The sequence below is a fragment of the Hemiscyllium ocellatum genome, chromosome 2 (assembly GCF_020745735.1).
Source record: "Hemiscyllium ocellatum isolate sHemOce1 chromosome 2, sHemOce1.pat.X.cur, whole genome shotgun sequence".
Taxonomy (NCBI): Eukaryota; Metazoa; Chordata; class Chondrichthyes; order Orectolobiformes; family Hemiscylliidae; genus Hemiscyllium; species Hemiscyllium ocellatum.
The window spans coordinates 91,490,779-91,511,712 of NC_083402.1; the positions used below are offsets into that span (position 1 = coordinate 91,490,779).

The window sequence follows — 20,934 nt, forward strand, 5'->3', positions numbered from 1 at the left end:
AACGGGTATGCTGTGGTCTGCAGTAAACCAACATGTTTTACACCACATAATAACTTTAAACAATGTACTCTGTAAAACTGTCATCTTGAATATGACGGGCAAGGTAGAGAATAAGCAGAACCACTCTCAGCACATTATTGATGGGATTCTGCCAAAAAAATAGGAAAAAAAGACAAATGGCTTGAACAAGAACCTAATTGCTTTTTCAGTGCTCGGTACCATTCCACAGAGATTTCACATTTGTAATGAAGGCAGACAATAAAAAATTGTAATTCTGTAACCTTATGTGCAGAAGCCATGTGGAGAAATAATGTATTACTACAAAAGGGGCCACTAAAATGTTTGAGGAATTTTGGGTTCACACTCAGCAACTCAGGAGACAAAAGAAATTTAGCGATTTTCTCACTCGTCGACAAAACAGGCGTTGATATCTTAAGAAATGCCCTTACCTGACTTAAGTCAGTTGGCCTATGTCTGTTGCCAGTCTGAATTAACAACTTGTATGCCAGAACACCACCATCAGAACCATTTTTATAACTGTTGCGAGTAATCTTCCCAGCTTGCCATTCCCTATCAAAAGTGTCTTGCAAACCTGACGAGACAAGAGGGTGAAATTTTTGTAAACAGCAAGTTAAACTCCAAAGCATTTTTTTAACTGTCACATACTCCAGTTAAACTCGAGATGTGCTTTTACTGAATAGTAGGCGTTTACAGTTATAGAAATCTACAGCACAGAAAAAGACCCTTTGGCCCACTGGATCTGTGCCAGTCGAAAACAACCAGCTAACCATTCTAATGCCTCCACTGTGAGCATACTAATGGAAAATGTATGAAAATGAGGATCAATTTTCTGTAACATTCTTCTTTTTGCCTTGGCAAATAGCTTAAGAATTTTTGTGAGTTGGAAAATTTATTGAATTTAAAAGATAAAACAAATATATCATTGAACTATATTGGTCACAAAGGTCAGAGATCCGATTCTTGTTGAAAATGCCTGTTTGTATGTGTAAACTTGTCCACACTAAATGTTTCCTTATTTACAAGTTCACCTAAAAAAGTGCACTAACATTTGTAACAAGAGAGGTCCGAGGTGGCATTCCCCACTGCTCCACCCCTGAATTGAATTGCTGGCTGCTTGTCTTTAGGCAACAAATTGACAGGTGGCAATTGAAAATTTCCCCACAGCTCCCAAGGCTGGGTAGGCTGATTAGGGTTCTTCTTCTCAACTGCTGTACTCCAAACAGCATTTATACTAATTCAAAATTTGAACAGCTTGGACTTGATTGTGATGCATCTTGTGAATGAATAATTTGTGAGGTATTTGTCAGGTACATGCATGAAAATTGACCAGGAACTGTAGTCACCACACATCACTTTCTTAAAGAGGTGGAAATGTTGATTACTTTAGCAGCATTACATTCGCACGTACATATCAGTTCCCCGATAAGAACAGTACATTTAGCTAAAGACAGTTGTAGATTTTGTAGGGATGAGGATCCTTAGAGAAGAAATTTCAGTAGAATAACAGAATAATTGGCAGAAAAAGTATGTTAAGAGACATTTGATATTAGATAAGGCAAATTGGTACCACAGCAAGTTAGTTTGGTAGCCTGCTGCACTCACAGCGGAGGGTCTCAAGTTTATGACTGGAGTTCTACATATAGTGAGCTTTGTGTCTCAGTTGGAATGTTTTGAAAAAGTGTAGAATAGCAGCAAGGCGTTCCCTCTTCCCAAAAGAGCACTGAGGAGGCAATGCATGGCACAGAGCATCTGGTGGAGGGGGAAGCCTGCCTCAGCCCAACCTTCAGTTAGGTGGTTGGCGGGGAGTAAAATCACTGCACATTTAAAGAAAAAAATGAGAGAAATAAAACAACATTAAGAAATAAAGATCTACTGAAACTTTTACAAAAGGCACTATACAAGAAACACCACAATTTGAATTTAAAAGTAGAAGGGTCCACAAACAGGAACAAACAAATTGGATGCTGAATAAAAAAAAACAGACTATGGAGAGTAACTAAAAGTTTGCTGAAGATGGATTTTGAAGGGATTTATAAAAAGGAAGAGAGAGAAAAATACATTTGCAGAATTGTGGAGAAATTTAGAAAGATGCCATTCATATTAACAATCTAGAGTCTGGGGTCTTAAATTTGCTTTGCAAATCATAACATACAAATGCTTTATATATTCTCATGAGACTCCTACACTGATATTATAATAGTGGTGTTATTTTGTTGTTTTACAGAACTTGATACCTTCCCTAAAATAGCAAGAACAGAATTACACACTAATAATATTAAAATTCACTCAGGTGCAATTTCAAAGCCATTGATACCAAAATATTCCTATGGCACCAAAAGTTTAAAAGCTGAAAATTTAGAAGCTAAAGTGCCAATTTTAACCCAATCAGGTTAGCAGAATTGCTGGTCAAAATATGTCCACCCCTACCACCGTGTCCTCTCCATCATTTTAATTTGGCTAAAGCAGATACGGGTATCTGCCCCAAAAGAACAAAGTCATTTTCAAACTGGCCTGTTTCATCACAGTTACATTACTGAGCACGCTTTCCAACATAGCTACACTTAAGGAGAAATACACATGGTGTGCCCAGTGAAACCAGCAGGAGATACCAATCTTGGAAAAGGTTCTTTTTAAGACAGTAGGAGCAGAGTTTCTTACCTTCAATTTGTGATTCACTGCCCAATCATCTTTTCCTATTCCCCATTCACATGTTGTCTCCAGGGATCACCTCAATGGGAGTAAGCTGACTGTCTGAACATCCACAGCCATGTGAAACATAACTGTTGCCCACTAACTTTGATGGTATTTCCCATTGCACTTGGACGAAGCCAGTGCCTGGATCACACACTCCACTGAAGTGGGTCATTCACTATTCGCTTTAGCTTCCTGCGCCAAGTAAAATTTATCCTTAAACATCTTTGAGCTCCCTCCTTATTTGCTTGTTTGAAGATGCCTAATACAAGAACTCCCTGATAATTAAGCTGGTAACTGTGTACAATATGAATATTATATTCATAGTAACCTTTTCTGATAGCAACATTATTACACAGCCAAATTCCATGGAATAGACTAAAGGAAAATATGTTCAGCACAGAGAGAAAACAGTTTGAACACACAAGTTAAAAAGTAAAATGAACTCAACCGTTCCTTGAGCACAGCATGAGTTAGCACTGTGTCCTCAATTCATTCCTCAATCTGTTTGACTTGGGCAGCACTTACAAGTTGTGATATCTGTTGCCAGCACGTGTAAAGATCACAGCCAACACCTATTCACTCTCAACTGTGATTTTCCTCTGCACCCTTTTAAAAAGCATGGAAGATCACTTGCTGTTCCAAGCAGGTAATTTGGATCAGATTTGGAACAGGAAGCCACAACCCTGTACAACGAGCCTCTGTGTGAGCAGATGACAAACCACATACCCGGACGTTTAGACCCACCTCACAGCTGCACTGAAGCTGTAATCAAAACCATCATTACAGATCTGATAGGTTAACTACAGCTGTAAGGAGATAAGGCTAAAGAAGCCAGGCACAAATGCCATTGCCTAAGGGCTGAACTTGCTCATTCCAGTTTGAAAAAAATTCCCACATCGGCTACAGACATCAACTTAAAACAAACTGGTTTGAAACAATGGCAGCAGCTTCAAAAACACACACTGCGCACCTGCCAAACTTGATGCACATTCCCTGGCCCAGCTTGGAATGAAGAGGAACCCATTTGTAAATACTACCTATGTGGTTTCAAAGCACTTTACTCAGTGTGGCCTTGGCTTGCACGCATGTTTTCAAAGCTTAGCTTCTCTAAACAATGAATATTCAACTGGATTATCTTCTAACTCATCAACACAAACACTCAATGCCACAACAGTAATGAACTTTATAACTACCTGATAACAAAATACACCAATTTACAGAATTTAAATACTGTGCACAGCTCTTAATTTTTTTATCTGTAGAATAAAGATCACAGGAAACAAAATGTTTCCAAATTTTTACAATAAGATATAGTATAAAACACTCAATGTTTTCTGTTATCCACCTCAATTCATAATTTCACCATGCTAATATCTCTTTGATCCCAATTGCTACTGGAGTCCCTACTACAAGTCATTCCTCACTGTGCTTCTGATATCAGCTCAATGCAACTGTTTTGCTGAGGGATCAGACTCTGCTATGCACTGCTAGTGGCATTTTCTGATGCAGTAAAACTACCATGATAGAGAATTCTTGCCAGCAATGACAGAAATAGTCCAAAGCTGGAGTGAAGCAGCCACAACAGAAGTGGTTGAAAGAGGTGAATCAGAGAATGGAATAGAATGATTCTGGAGAAACGAATGGGAACACAAGTATCATGGTGGTGAAGAAGGCAAGTTTTCCCAGACTTAACAACAAAAATAACACATCTGTAGCCTTTCAATAGTTTTCATCAGATCAGTTGAGCCTGAGCTGAACATCAGTTCGTGAATGAAAATATGCATGTACACTGACAGACAACCTCTGGCTGTTCTTCTTCTCCAGATTTCTCAGATTGGAGATGCTGAGGGTAACTGCAGCAACCCAGCACTGCAAATGATTTTGTGATCTCTGAAGACCTTTTATTACTAAAATTCGTAATTCAACATGCAGTTATCTACAATATGCTAAAACTAATCTCTAATTAATGGAGCAGGGATTTGATTTATTGTCTCTGGGAGAAATGCGGGCATGACACTCCTTGATTGAACTCCTTCTGATCGATCTTGCAGAATGTTTCTAACAGAGGCGCCCTAGACATGCCCTTGGGGCATGGCAAACTATTGCTACAGGGCAAATCAGGAAACCTATATCCACCCACAAACCTGGGCAAAGTAAACTCTGGAACTCTTTGGCGGCAGCATCTCAGCACTTGATCTGCAATGTGCCAATCCCTTGCAAATAGTCTGGCACCAATTACACTCCAAACAATTTCAATTAAAATTCTACATGACAGACCATTGCACACTTCTATTCCTAAAAAGGCTTTTGTGATAATTTTATCAAATATACATGTACATTGCTAAATTGTTATTCTTCTAGATGAACTTCAAAAAATCTATACTTTATTAATCTGCTGCAACTTGAATTGAAATAACTATTTTAACATAAGAAGACACATGAAGGTGTTTCACAACAACATAAATAGACCAAAAAATACAAGGTATGAGTACCGATTTGGTGTTCCTCTTCAGAACTGAAGAAAAGCTAATACATACTCGCTTGTTTGAGGCTGTGCAACTCTATTAGTTTTTTTTAACAAGACAATAAGTCGAATAAGTAAGTATAATATTTTAACTTATATATCTGAATCGAATGTTTTAAAAGAAGATAAGATTGTTATTGTTACCTTTTAGCCAGTTGTGAAAGTAGTGCAGCCACATGTTTGGAAGCTCTCCATTATCTTCCAATAAAATGAATTTCACATTTCTGAAGCTTTTGTGGAGATAGTACAGCAGGTGCTGAGCACTGGGATAGTCTGTTTCTTGTTTAGTTACGATGTACATATTATAGAAAGAGAAGTATTTAAACTGTGCTGCGATGAAGTCATATTCTCGTGTTTCACGAGGTACAATGTCAGTAAGATCCAGACCATCTCTGACTGTTGTGGTTCCATACAGACTGATCCCAAGTAAACCCAAGAAAAGCAATGTGACCACAATCTGCATCATAAAAGATAAGAAAGGAACAATCAGGTTGGGAACTGAACAGAATTCACAGGGCTTAAACATGAAAGGAACTGGACAGGATTAATTAAGTACAACACTTGACGGTAGCCCAAATAAACAATCTGATTATGAAGGATCATCAGTGGTAATTGTTAAGAAATCTCACAAGTGACTTTGGCAGATGGTGTTGAGCAGAGGTAATGTTGTCATGTTGCAGATGCACAAATGCCAGGACAATTACAGTACTCTAAGGGAACTTACAATTAACATTATCATAGGTAATATTATAGAGGCAAATCACAGCACAATCTAAAGGTGTAACTGCAACTGTACATAGACTTTACATTTTTTAAAAACCAAATCTTACTATCTAAATTGTCCAAAGTAGGAGTTTTCTATACATGTGGAAATAGAATGTTGTGATTCACTCTGCAATATATATTTTATATAACTATGTTCTATCTCGTGCAATAATGGGTAAAAAGTGAGGTCTGCGGATGCTGGAGATCAGAGCTGAAAATGTGTTGCTGATTAAAGCACAGCAGGTCAGGCAGCATCCAAGGAACAGGAAATTCGACGTTACGGGCCAGAGCCCTTCATCAGGAATGAAGGGCTCTGGCCCGAAACGTCGAATTTCCTGTTCCTTGGATGCTGCCTGACCTGCTGTGCTTTAACCAGCAACACATTTTCAGCTCGTGCAATAATGGTTTAATCTTAGTGGTCAACTCTGCATTGAAAATCGCCAGATATGGCTCTAGATTCTATTCTGGCATAATAGCCTCTGTCAAATTTGCTGCAAAGGAAGACAGTGGGATTAGAAGGTACACAACTTGCTGGCCTCTATGTAACTTGGAGCCTTCTTCTCGAGCAGTTGAGTTTTCTGTTTCTCCTCACCTCTTTTAATGCCCATATAGGTACCCAAGGAGGTCACTTGGTCTAGCACATCCCTTCGTACTGGTCCATTCCCTTCCCCTTTCTGCTACGCTTTTCCTTAATTTTACAAAGTATCTATCCATTCCCTCTTTATTGGCCATCAAGAATTCTAGTTCAACTGCTGTTTTTAGTAGAGCATTTTATGTCCCAACAATGTTGTGAAAAAGCTCCTAAACATCTCCTCTATTTATTGGTAATAATGTTAAATTTATATATAAAAACTAAAAGCAGATGCTGGAAATCAGAAATAAAAACAGAAATTGCTGGAAAAGCTCAGCAGGTCTGGCAGCATCTGTGCAGAGAAATGCACAGAGAAATCAGAGTAAATGTTTCTGGTCCAGTGACTGAATCATGTTTGTGATAAATTTATATAAATTTTATCAGTGAATCAAGAACCACATGCATGACAAACCTCCTCTTCCAATAAAGAGATGTGTTTCTGAATCTTTGCTTAACTCTTTAAAATGTTCCAATTTCATTCATATCTACTCCTCATTCCTCTTAAAATCTACACCTTACATTTCACTGCATTAAGTTCAATTTGACATCCATTAGTCCAAATTCTTGATTTGTCTATACCTTCCTGAAGCTGCTTACAGTTTTATTCACAGTTAACCTGGCCCTGTTTTTGTACTGCCTGCAAATTTTGTTACTATCCTACCTGCAGAGCCTGCCTAACTTGGATTAGAATGAGAGATTGGATGATTCCCTCTGCCATGTTGATGCCAGGTTGCAAAGTTCTGAAAGACCCCTCATATCTACTCAGAAGGTTGAATGCAAATACTTTTTCATGACACTAGATTAAATAGTATTTCAGCCAACAGAAAACAAAGGTAAGTGTTGCGGCTCTAATACTCACCTTTGTTGTTCGCTTTAGCAACAGTGGTGCATAATGCTTCTCAGCAAAAGAAGAGAGAGTCCATTTCGTGCAGGGTGGATCTACACAGTTACTATTGGGGTCTGTAAACTGGGAGAGAAGATCTCGTGTTGAGCTAGCAGTCTCTGGGCTTTGAGAGCTAAGTGAATCCTGTGTAGTTGTAGTGACTGGTTGAACAGATATTTCAGATCGAGGCTCAGCAGTTGTATAGTAAGCTTGGGTGTGAGGATTGTACTCCGTGCGTAACTGGACAGTAGACTGCATGGTAATTTGAGTCTCATGGGTAAAATTTTGATTGATGTACGGTGGTGGTGGTTGGCAAGGATGGTTGTCATTGGTATCTCTATAAGCTTGTGACTCAATTTGAATCACTCGGTTGGCACAAGGACTAAAAGAAAGAGAACAAACATTTATGTTATGGCAGTGCAAAGGTAGCAACACTTTAATCCTCCAAGCTATTCATTGTTACATCTAATCATTTACAACTATCATTCTGCATGGAATCCAAGAGATCAAATATGCAAATAAGCCAAGCCCAATACTACACCGCAACCTGGACTTTTCCATATGGATCTGTGTTTTATCCTAAACAGCCTGACAAGAAACTCACTGTAGTGGTTACTGTGGGCAGGAATGTGAATGGAAATAATGCAGCTGGAAAAAAGAATGTACAAACAAAGAAAAATTCTCCAAAATCTGGCCTCCTTTTCTGACCTACTGCAAATCTGTAACATTCCTGTTATTGCACATGATGTGAGAAACACGCAGTAACCTGCCATCCTATTGGCATTGTTGCAAAAGGAAGCCTTAGCAGTGCTTACGCTAAAAGAACAATTTTACTCACCAAAGCTAGACCCTAAGCTATTTGTAAACTAGTATCTGAAATTTACCACCAATTACTCTAACTGTCCTTTGTACACAGTGTGCACCATGTGTGCCCGTCCTTTGTCACAAAGACCAACTGCAGGCTAAATTCTTAGCTATTATTCTGAATTTCTGATAGCAATACTGATTTTTTTTCTTCGGTATCAACAAGAAATCCTATTAACTTTTCAAATCAGTATTATTAAATAAGTGTTTTGTTAAATGGGATGACAACTTGCTAGCATTTAAATATGAATGGAAGTAATCAGTTCTACTAAAATTCATGGGAAAATTTGTAATTCTCTCCTACAGACCACAACTTTTCAATTTATCTTTTACTTTTCCAGAGGCAAAGAGCATTTATTGCTCTTCAAACAATTCTGCTTCTAGTAAATTATCCAGTCAAAAAAAGTCATAAAACTCATTCTTGTCCTGCTTCTCAAGAAAAGCAGTGCTGCAAAGCTGTGGGGTCTTTTATTCACATACCACAAAACCTTTAGAAGATATACAAAAGTCAGCTTTTCAGTTGGCCCATACCTTGTAAAACAGCAGAGGATGTCAAGTCTCCTAACTTCCCTGCGGTAGAGATCCATGCTGAGAATAGCAGGGAAGATGAGCAGAACCATGGCAAAGTTAAATACCACAACAACAGCAGCCTGGAAATGAAAATTAAACACAATCCTTTAGAGAAAATAGCGAAACAAGTAAACTGAAAGTATCTGGACACTTATGTAACAAATATTAAGTAATCACAGCATCAAAATGTTTAACATTATAATATTTTATAGAGGAAGAAAGGTTCACATTACTCTTGGTGGGGAGGGGGAGTAAATGAACAAGTAATTAATGGCAAATCACAAGCCCTCTTCAAAAAGCTTTTAACTTTTCCAAAAAAATACTTAATGTAATTTTGTAAATAAGTAAAACATAATTACCAATTTTATTTTTAAAAGTTTGTTTTAAAAAGCCTCCATTCTTCTAACTTATTTTTCAGAAAGATGAAGTTTCAGTTTGTTGTTGCCATGCATTGCTCACACATTTACAGTATAGTGCTTCACCTAAATCAATGGACCTCTGTGTAAGTTTGTAACTTACACAGCATTTATCAAAAAGAACAAAGTCTGGGCTAATATTCCATGTAGTAATGTGCAGTGCACCACAACTAAACAATGAGGACAGCAGTGAAAGGCTCACATCGTTAACTGGAACAACAGTATCCCCAGAAATCTGAAATAGTTACTTATACTTTGCTCATACTTTGTACAAGTTGCAAAAACAAACCTCAGAATTGTATTACAATCCTGTGTCTCCATGGCTGAGGTAAGAATAAAATTATGTTTAAAAAGGCAGAGGTGCATGTTAAATGCTAATCATGGATTATCGGAAGTTATTTTCAGGAGTTTGAAACAATTATATTTTATAATCCTAATTCAATGTAAATTGAATAAATTCTTCAAAAAATGTTTCTGAATGAACATACTAACTCTGAAAGTGAGTATATCAAACTTAATTCCTGTAGGTAGATTGACTTATGCAATTTTTTAAAACTATAAATCAAATTGGTCAAACAATTCAATATGTATAATCAATAGTTCATAGTTAAGTTAGTTACTTCAAGCTAAGGTTAAAAAGAATGAAAGCGCCTCTGCATGAGGTACAGAATGAGAAGCCAGCTCAGTAGGGGCCCAGTTCAAGGTACATGCTGTATACACCATTCCAGACCACCCAGAGAGAATGGATGTAATGCATAGCCAGAGGTGATGAGCAGATGATGAGGCCTGTCATCCACAGTTCCTACCTTATTTGTGCCAGATTGCAACTCCGCTAGATTTTCCCTTTGTTATCCTTTTCAATACCTAGTTCTAAATTGCTGCAACAGCTTTTTTTTCAGAGTACAAGGCAGGGGTCTACAAAGGTTAAAGGATTGGGGAAAGAGAGAAGCTATATTGCCCATTTTCTGCACTTACTCAATCTGACTCAACTGTGCCAAGGAGTTTATTATTCTCCTTTTCCATACAGTGTAATGTTTTCCAACTAAACCTATTCATACTAGATAAATAAATATGCATCGATGTATTTAAAAGTTCTTCAGCAGGTTTCTGCAAGTTTCACAAATTTGCCAATTTAGATCTGATTACCTTAATATACTCTGTCAACTGTGACACCAAAGCTGATCAAATTTAGATTTGTTACTTGACCAACAATTCAGAAGAAGAAAACTATGCCAAACATTCCAGGAAAAATAACAGGGAAAAAAAAGGAAAGAAGAAACCATTGATATGTGAGACTGAAAGCAGACTGTATTTGCAAGAGCTAATCAGGAAACCATTTATTCTCCCTCAGCGGCTGGATTGATTTACAGATAGTGGGGCCTCAAAAGATGTGGATACTTTGATAATTATCTCACACTGTCTTAAGGAAAAGGTCAAAGTCAACTCCCTTTCTGAACACATAAATCAGTTGGAATTCTTTTTATATAAAAGTCAAACCAAGTTTACGAAAAGAGGAAAGCCTCACATTTTGTGTAAACTTGAATACTAAATGCTAATCTAGTGCTTTGCCAGCCAATCAAACTGATCTGAGCAGGTGATTAGGGAACTGAAACTTACACCATCAAGGAAATTTGCTTCTGTACTTTCTACATTGATATTCATTTTAAATAGGTATTTAGAAAACACAGTTTTGCAAATATTTTCTCAACTTCTGTAAGTACAACCTATTACTGTAACCAACTTGTCATTTTTAGCTTCAAAGTGCTGCCCTTATGGCAGTATCTAGCTGCTGAAATTATTATCTAAGGTATCAAGAAAAATTACAGCCCTTCACTTCCGCTGGGGAGGTTATAGGTCAAGCAGCATGAAAAATGAGTAGAGACACAGGTTACAAAAAGCAAAATTACTCTTTTGAAATAGTACAGTTTATCTGCACTGTTGAGGTTACCTGACCTCATAAATTGTCTCCATGTTAAGCTGAAGCAATTATGTCTCCAGTCAGCAATACTGAAAAAAAAGTCTTCATTTTCCTAATATCAGCTAGCCTGCAGTAGTTAATTTTTGATTTGGAAAACATTCTACTCAAAAATGAACTTATTATCATGAGTCAATTCATGCACACATTTACAATAGGATCTGTGTCAATTAATTGAGTTCCTTTACTGGATTTGATCCAGGATAAGTATTAAGCATTTAGATTACTCATTTGCAGATTTTTAAAGGATGAAGTTCACTTCAATGACTAGAAACATACTGCTACTTCATAATTGAAACTGCAGAACTCACTTTAACTTGCCTGTTTAGCAATAAAAGTGACTGCAACCTTATATACGGATAGCCTCAAAAGTACTAAATTATTTCACAAGGAATTTCACTTATAGTGTTTATAGTTCTGGCAAACAAGGCATCATTGTAAATGCCATTAAATACTGACCACCTTTAAATTGGAAAGGATTTACATGTTTCATGACAATTGTAGAAATTCACCAGAAATATTTTCTCCACAACAGGGTTATCACAATGAATTGCAGTGTAATGGCACCTCTAACATTGTCCCTAGTGACAACTTGTTGACAATGGTGTGCATTTCAGCCAGATTTCTTCAATCATCCCTTTGATGGTCTCTACCCTACTATAATAACAGTATTGCTGAAAAGTAAGACTCACACATGTCACCATTTCATTAAAACACAATTTAACTTGTATACATAACTTCTGAGATCACAATTTATTTTTAAAAAATGTAACATGTAGCTCACTCAGTAGCAATGGCATTGACTCTTTTTGAAAAAAGATCTGATTGGTATGGCTTCACGTACTTGTAAGGAGAATGCTCTTAAGGCAGGGATAGGTATTAAAGCAGCCATGAAAAAGGCAGTCACATTGCTGATGGAGGTAAGGGCCACACTTGCTCCAGTTCTCTTTAGACATTCTCCTGTTCGGTCCTGCAGAGGGGAAGAATAGGACAAAGAAAATCAAAACAAGTTTTTTGATGTCTATTTCCATAAGACATCAGGTGGTACAAAAAAATTAAACAAAAACAGTTCTTCTGAATACATGGATCAAGTTTATTAGTACTGTTCATAGAAAGTAACATTAGTGAAGGAGAGTAGTTTAGATTACCATCTTGGCTATAAACATTGCCAACAGTACACAAATACAACACCAATTACAATCAACTTTGCAACTTTGGAACTGCTAATCTTTCTTTTCCCCTGAGTTGAAATACTATTCAACTTAACCTTCTAAATGCTTCGCTGACATCGCTGTACCAAAAATATCTACTCTTTCTGGGAAGTAAAACCTGGCATTTGGACAATTGCTCAGAAAAATAACAACAAATTTCCGTTTTTGAAGGAACACAGTAAGTTCTACATTATGCTAGAAAGTCGAGACATACAGAACAGCAGCGCCCATCTCCTCCACAGTATAAAACAGTTAATTTCTTTAGTATGATCTAGTCATATGTTAAATCTTCTACTCACAAACTGCACCGCAACCCTATTGTGCTGGAGAAGAATAGTGGGCATTTTTTCATCAAAGCTGAATAATCCCTGTTTTTGATACAGCTATTCCTGCATTATCCTCATATTTTGGCTGATAGCATATCTGCAGGGCTACTAACACAGAGTGACACTCCTTTTTCTAAAAAAAAGGGTGCAGCAGTGAAATGCTGGACCACACATTGAGTTAGTTTGTCATTCAAAACCAGAGAGATAATGTTTTCCTACCAAAAGGAATTGTTTACCTTTTGATTTAAAACACATAAAAGGTTCAACAGAATGAGACAGTCAAAATGCTTTAAGCGTGCTAACAAAGACTTTAAAGTCAGTATATTGCATGTAGGGAGTTGTGGGTGGGCAGTTGCAGCTGTGTGAGGGTGAGGGTGAGGGTTTGTGGTTGGTGATGGGAAGAAAGTTAAGCAAATACAGGTTTCTGCCATATTATCAGTGAACGCCAAATTTCTATATCCAGGTTACAGACATACGCATGAGGTTTGTTAAAAGCTAACTGAAGTCCAGGCAAGTACTTTCCATTTGGATTACTCTCCCCCGTCAATCCTTGGTTGCAAATAAATCTAATTACAAAAAAAAGACACCTGCTTTGAAATGTTATTAAATGTATCACCAAAGAAATACCAATGGAAATAAAAAGGAATGCAAAAAGATTATTTGCCAGTTTTCCTGAAATTAATTTCTTACTCTTACCTCAAATGGAATCTTTTTATTATGTCCTGCTTCACTGAATGCATGTGCCAAAAGGAAGATATCATCCACTCCCACGCCAAGAGCAAGAAAAGGCAAAACCTGCAGATGAAGACAATCTGAATTTAACAAATAAGTATCTCAGATATGGAATTTAAAATACTCTTATTAAAGCAGTTGCTGATGAGGTAGCTAATATCATTAGTGCTGTATCCATGACTACATTAAACAACTGTCAAAAATATTTTTCATCTGCATTTAATTTTATGAAGTGCTTGTAATGCTTAATTTTGTGAAAAATCTAACAAAGTCTCAGAGAGCAAAGTTTTGACTGGTCTACTTCACTGGCAGAGATATAGCAGAGGAGGCTGTATTTTTTGCTGATACAAAGAGCCTTTAACCCCATCTCACAATGCAGAGAGATAGTCATCAGTATAGACTGGCAGGCCACTGTCAAATGGCACATTAGTAGAGTCCACCCTGATTTGGCAGCAGATGTTTAAGGATCACACAGGTGATAGAAATTAAAAAGAAACATTTAACACTTTTCACCTATAAGAGAACCTTTTAATTAAAATTAAGTACCTTTGGTTGGTACAGCTTTGGTAGATTTTAGACCTTCAAAAAGCTAACAGTTCTCAATTGTCTAGGAAATTCCTAGACATGACCTAATGAAATGGGGTAGGAGTGGACATGGATTGTAGATTTACCTACAGCCTCCCATACCTGAAATATGGGACGGAATCTCAGATGAACCATGTTCCACCCCATTTTCTGGCCTTCAGTCCGGAGATCCACTGGGGTTCCTTAATATTTAAGTATTAAGAATAAGTACTTAGAGACATTTCTCTATGCCATAGGTGCTTTATAATGAAAGTTGTTGCTGTTGTAAAAGTAGTGACATTAACCTTTATAATATGTATGAAAATTTAAGGCCATCTATTTCAATAGCACTTAGTCCATTTCATTTCTTAATGCAACATCCATACATTGTTAACTTACAAGTCAAGATGAAGAAATTAAATGTTTAGATTTGTAATTTGGAACAGATTACCATAGGGATTGGGTTTTAAGTCAGTGATTCTGGATTAGTGGTGCTGGAAGAGCACAGCAGTTCAGGCAGAATCCAAGGAGCAGTAAAATTGACATTTTGGGCAAAAGCCCTTCATCAGGAATAAGCACCACTAATCCAGAATCTGGTTTCCAGCATTTGCAGTCATTGTTTTTACCTAGTTTAAGTCAGTGGTTGTATTAGTAATGCTATATTGTTCAATGGACAGCACACAATGTCATTATAATGTCCAATGCAATTTGAGATTGTCATGTTTAATTTGCCAATGGAAAAAAGTATTTCCTGTGATAGTTGTAACTGAGGTTTACCAGTACCAGCAAACCTATAACAATGCACCTTGGTCTACTCCATAGGTAATTAAAGTACAGCTAAAGAGTCAATGAAGCTTCAATTCATGGATGATTCATTTAATGGTCTAATCTGCCTCCAGTTGATAATCAACCCCATACAATTTTAGTAGTTAGACTGCTTTGTGTTTGGGTCTAAATTCAGGGAGATTAGTGACTACACTATGACTTCCATAGTTTACAATAGTAATTCTGACTCATTGTTTGGTGGCACAATACTAGGTTCATCAACAATTAGGCTTTCTACAATGCTATCAAATTTAATGGTGCATTGTTTGCTAATATAAATACTGTAACCAATTCATGGATGTTGCTATCCTGGAATCCAAATTTAATATGCATCAGTATAAACATATTTCAAAATGTCTTAGGAGGAAACATGGCAGCAAGAGGAAATGTATTATTTTATACTTCTGACAAAAAAAAATGACTTTGTCAATGCAAATTTAATCATTTATAATTTTGACAGTCGTGGATGAGAGCTCAGATCTGAAAATTAAAAAGACAAAATTAAGTTCAGACTATCTGGCTGGATTGTCATTCAGGAGGCAAGAAATGGGAGTTGGAATATTCTTGGATCAGCCTACTTGAGACAGTGCTTGAAAAACTGGGATCTTCTTTTCAGGGCTGTCTAAATGGTTCTGTGGGATTTTTAAATAAAAGCAATAAAACAAAAAAAAAGCCCTCTAGCCCTCATCTCTCTGCAAAGTCTCTATGACCCCTGCATGGAAATCTATGCCTCACTACTCATCCTCCATGACTCCTATTCCCATCATGCTCATGTAGACCCATCAATGCCCTTTCACCTAGTATACTGCTTCATTGTGCATTAATGGCAAAGAGCCCAGGTATCTATTAATCTGTTGAAGCATCAGTAGTAAGTAGAAAAAAACATTGCTGGATTGACAATATTTTTCTCTTAGATCTATTTCTCAACTGCTGAATATTTATCTCTCAAATTCAAAAGTTTCTGCTTTTAATATTTTAAAGGTCTGGTTGATTGGCACTTTTTTGCAATCACAGTAGTAGGGATGTTTAAAAATTGTTGTGAATGAATGATTTTTTAATGTTTTTTACACACAGCATTAACTACAGGTGAGAAAATTCAGCCCAGAGTGTGGTGGCAACTGTGTTTCATGGCCTCTGGTCCTCAATGACTCCGGTCGGCTTTTCTCACATGATTCTCCACTTTGTACCTCAATAATTATGGAACTGAGCTGGTCAGCACATTTCCCATGTGACCAGAAAAGTGGTAGCCCTTACCACCGGTGAGATCTCCCAGCTTACATGCCTTTGGCGTCATATATATATATAAGCCCAGTTGTTCCACCATGGATGTTGCAAGACAGGAACATCCTCTGAAATGGTTGTGCCTGATTTTGAAAATGTGTCCACTCCACAACAACAATCTGGAGATGCTGGCAGACAGGGTAGTGGACACGAGGACAGTCTTTTTCCTGCTGGCTGCCAAAGAATGTCATGCTAACAGATTCAGCAGTCCTGGACATACAATACAGCACAGGTCATGTTCTGCTTTAAATAAGACACCAGCACTGCACACAAGGAGGTCAGTATTTCTTGTAGTCCACAAGGGAACTGCTATCTTCCTTCTAACCTCATATTTGCAAGGCCTGCACTCACTTGAATTCTGCCATTGCATACACATCATATCTAGGCTAGTGTTCTATAACTCTCAGTACTGTACATGTCATGTTCACTAAACAGCTCTTACACATCTCCCCCTCCCAACCAATAAACTCTGCATGCCTTCTACATTTCCTATTCATTCATTGGAAACACTGGTTTATCCCACTAGACTGATGTCTCAACTGCATTCCAACTGATCTATCTGTAATCCCCAGACATTGATCTATAGCACTGAACATGACCAACCCCCGGAGTGAAATTAAATGAGCCCTTTGACTAATAGTGGGGGTACTTCCAGCCTGACAAGAGTCACTCTTCACCTACTCAGGATTCTTCTCCTCGACTTGTACACATCACCATTTGCTTGGAGTCTGTATGAACTTTGATGAAAACTGGGAGTGCAGGGAATAGGCCCAGGCGTAATGAAAACAGGTCTTGGCCACCTATTTTAAAAGTCTGTTGTGTCTCTCTAACTCTGCAAAAATCTAGCCCAACATTAATCAAATAGAAAGTAATATGCTCATTGTGTATCAGCATCTGAAAGCAGCCCATTTTCTCCATTTTCCAGAAAAAAATATTTGAATTTTAAACTGTTCCAAGGACCTGATCAAATCATTCAACACTGAGCTGACATTTTTTGGTCATATCCACCATCTCTTAGAATTGGTAGCATTTTCAGAGCCGTTTTTAAATAATATTTTACCTTTGTTTTGATCAGGCATTAGAAAATCAAAAGGTTGTAGAATCTCCTGGCAAGTCAGACATCAAAATAAATGCACTGACATCAGTCATAGAAATTTAGAATACACTGTTGAAATTCAAGTGATTAATAGAATTGAAAAACAAAAAGCCATTTATCCCCTCCACTTTACTCTGTAAACTGACTGTTCATAGACCTTGATGACGATGTCATTACAATATTCTTTGATTTAATCTTAAAATTCAATGAAATTTGTGGTTTATACAGAGGATAAATTATTCCTCTTTTGATGGATAATATAACAAATAGCATTATATAAAACAGAATGATGAAAAAGATAACTTCCTTTTCTTTGGTACAAAGGAATTGATTTTATATTGTACCTGAGTTGTTGCAGCATTAAAGGAAATTCCAATCAAAGAACATAGACCCAATCCTGCAGCCACTGACAGTGCAACCAACAAGACGCCTGCCAGTCCGACAGCACCCTGGGACTTGGCGGAGTCCCATCGTAGCATGGTTAAACAGGCATAGGCAAGCTGCAAGCAGAACAAAGGAGAAGACAAGCATTAAAATCCAATTTTTCCTGATGTTTTCCAAACAAAGAATTATTTTAATACAACTTAAAATGAAATAAAACAAGGAATTAATGCATTCGTCCCGCTCAAAGGCATATGTGTGCAGTGAATTGTGACATTTTATGAAGGTACGATCAATTAGTTCTTAGATAACAGTCTGGCTACGTTGTTTTTGATTGTTTAATTTTGCTAACGCTATTGTGTCCATAGCTGCAATCTCAGATGCATGGAATACCTTACCATTAAAAGATAGCCACCAGCCACTCGTATAACACTGACACTGGAAAATGACTTGAGGATGTCCTCAAGGGTAGTAGTAGAGAATGAAAGAACCTTCTGGGTTGAATTCTGTGCAACACTTTGATGGACAACCTAGCAAAAGAAAGTAACTTTTAAAATAAATGTTCATTTGATTGCCTTTAAGAATTTTTAGTGAAAATGTATCTAAATTTAACAGTTTTCTTAGAACTGTTTCAACAAAGGATAGAAAAATGACCAGATGAGTTAATAATTAAAGATTTCATGCATTAATATAATCTAAATCTAATTTTGAATTTTACCTAAGGTACACAGTAAAATTGAAGATTGAAATAAATTATTTCACGCTTCTCATTATAGTTGCACTGAATTTCTGATTTTCAGATTCTTATGAATGTCCTAATCTGCTTATATGTAAAACAATTTCACTTTCTTCACTAGCCAACTTGCAGCACCCCACAACCCGTTCCACTTGACAGTAAAAGTCACCACGTAAGCAATTCATCAGGTTCTTCTTCAGCCAAAAAAACAAAAAAAACCCAGAGCTTCTCATTCATGCTTCATTGACTGGCCAGCACACAGGGTCACAGGCTGCTTCAGAAAGGTCACTGCCCGGGAAACAAATGCCAGATGATGTCACATGACCCTACCAATGGGACTGCAGTGTGAGCAGATTCTGTGCCTAGCTAATGTTTTCCAGACACCTTTTTTAATAAACAGAGTAATAATCACAGTGGGCGACTGTTGCTCAGTTCAGTGTAGCCTTTGTTTGTTTCTATATTATGTTTGTAAATGCAGCTGAAAACAAATGTTATTATAACTTTGGTTGAAGTATTAGCACAATGTTTGTCTGTACTAAAAATGCAATCTCCACAGGTAGTATTACGAAATTAAAGCTGTACCAATGATTCTGCGTCCCAACAGGTTTATCTCAAATCAGGCACTGCATAGCATAATTTTTTTTGTAGCCTGTGCAAGCAAAGAGAGACAGAAGCAGGCTTCACTGCAGGAAACCACATCTGGAGGCTAAATAGACCATTCAACAGACACATCCTTCCTATTACACATTGCCTTATAAGCAAAGTTTTCTAAACATTGAAACACAACTTATTCCAACCAGTTAAAGAGAAAAACAAATACATAAAAATAACAATGCTAAATATGATTTTACTTATTCAGAACAAGTTGGAATTATCAAATGATGGTTTGTAAAGAATATGGGAAATTTACAGTTCTTGAAGAAATATTTCAAAGCACTTCTTACATAGTATATATCCTGAAGTCCAGTTGTTATGTGGGGCTAATACATCAGTCATTCTTCTTAGAGCAAGGTCGCATAAATACATGGATGGCCACAATATAATAGAGTGTATGTATATTGTGGTAGTTAAGCCCTTCCTTAGATCCTAAAATATTACTTATGTACAGTTCAACATGCTGGTCTCACCTTATAACCAAAAGCACTTTTAATTTACTTTTCTGCATATTTTACCTCAACATATTTCCTTTGCCAGGCCTCTAGAATTGCTGCAGCTTTGTCCGGATTCCAGTTGATATCCGAAACGTAGTAATAATCCTTGAAGTGCTCATACATCTGCTTGGGGGTCATTAACTGAAACATAGTCTGAAAAGCCTGGGCACTGAACAGAGGCACAGAGAGATGGGGGATGGGAAAAAATAAACATTATCAGGAAGAGAACTCAGTTTACAAAGCCATAAATGAAATACTCAAGAGCTCTCAGCTATTTTTTCACCCTCTAAAAACATTACTTTTATTAAAGCTGAGACACTATTTAAGCGAATGAACTTCTGAAAAAACATACAATGTGCCAGTCCATTGCTTTGCATTAATAGAATTTTTTTGGTTTTGAAATAGTTCTATTTTTTTGATTAATTAATTGAGTCACGTACAAAATAAAGTTGAACATCACTTGAATTGGAAATTTTTATCAAGATCTGTTTGGTAACAAGCAATATGCTGAAGGCAGGAAGCCAGTACTATGTTCTTCATGACTGTTTACAAGTCATATCACAGTACACAGCTGAAAAAAGATGGGATTCAAGCAGGGTAGGTAGCACCATTCAACTACACTCCAAATCAAAACACTGTCTTTCTGAACTAAAGAAGTCTGTGAATAGGATTATGAATTGAAACAGAAAATGCTGGATAAAGCAACAGGTCTGTCAGTATCTATGGAGATTCTCTCTCCACAGATGCTGCTGGACCCGCTGAGTTTCTCCAGCATTTTCTGTGTTTGTTTCAGATTTGAGAATTATGGAATGCTTCCTTTTTCAGTTTAATGAATGTTCTCCCACAAATGATAGTTCAGTGACTTTAAATAACATGATATATTCTGAACCAGGCTCAAGTACTGGTACACACTAAAATAGAATTATTGGTTTAAATTATACATTCCTTAAAAATAATTTCAAATATATCTATCCATGTATTTCCATATATTAGAGGAAACAAAGCCATTTTAAAACAGCTCATTTAAATTGCAATGTCTTTACAAAACGTTGTTTTTCCAAAGACCCCTTTCTAGCTTAAAAAGGTCTATGATTCAAACTATATTAAGGCTACACTCTTCAACTTTAAAAAAACCTTCCCAGATGATCATTCAGTGAATATCTGCTGTAAGGGTAGGAAGTTCTGAACCCCGTGAACGGGCTCAGAACATCAACCAGGTGGCAGGGCAGCTTATCAGAGGCCTTCAGTTCCTCATTGCCAATGCAGAATCAGTGAGGGAGCCTGGGTG

General features: G+C 37.1%; 1 protein-coding gene across 3 annotated transcripts in view; it reads right to left on the reverse strand.

Moving 5' to 3' along the window:
- The window catches only part of ptch1 (patched 1), a 99,125-nt gene that overhangs the window by 29,321 nt on the left and 48,870 nt on the right, over window positions 1-20,934 (reverse strand). For 2 of the 3 annotated variants that reach the window (XM_060838441.1, XM_060838434.1), the window contains exons 8-16: window positions 19,668-19,815; window positions 18,158-18,289; window positions 17,723-17,878; window positions 13,577-13,675; window positions 12,188-12,313; window positions 8,914-9,032; window positions 7,495-7,900; window positions 5,384-5,696; window positions 450-592 (exon numbers count right to left, since the gene is read on the reverse strand). In XM_060838441.1, coding sequence (XP_060694424.1) covers window positions 450-592; window positions 5,384-5,696; window positions 7,495-7,900; window positions 8,914-9,032; window positions 12,188-12,313; window positions 13,577-13,675; window positions 17,723-17,878; window positions 18,158-18,289; window positions 19,668-19,815 — 1,642 coding nt within the window. Of the gene's footprint in view, window positions 1-449; window positions 593-5,383; window positions 5,697-7,494; window positions 7,901-8,913; window positions 9,033-12,187; window positions 12,314-13,576; window positions 13,676-14,299; window positions 14,380-17,722; window positions 17,879-18,157; window positions 18,290-19,667; window positions 19,816-20,934 lie in introns of those variants that run through there. The other variant, XM_060838449.1, reaches the window with a different exon arrangement.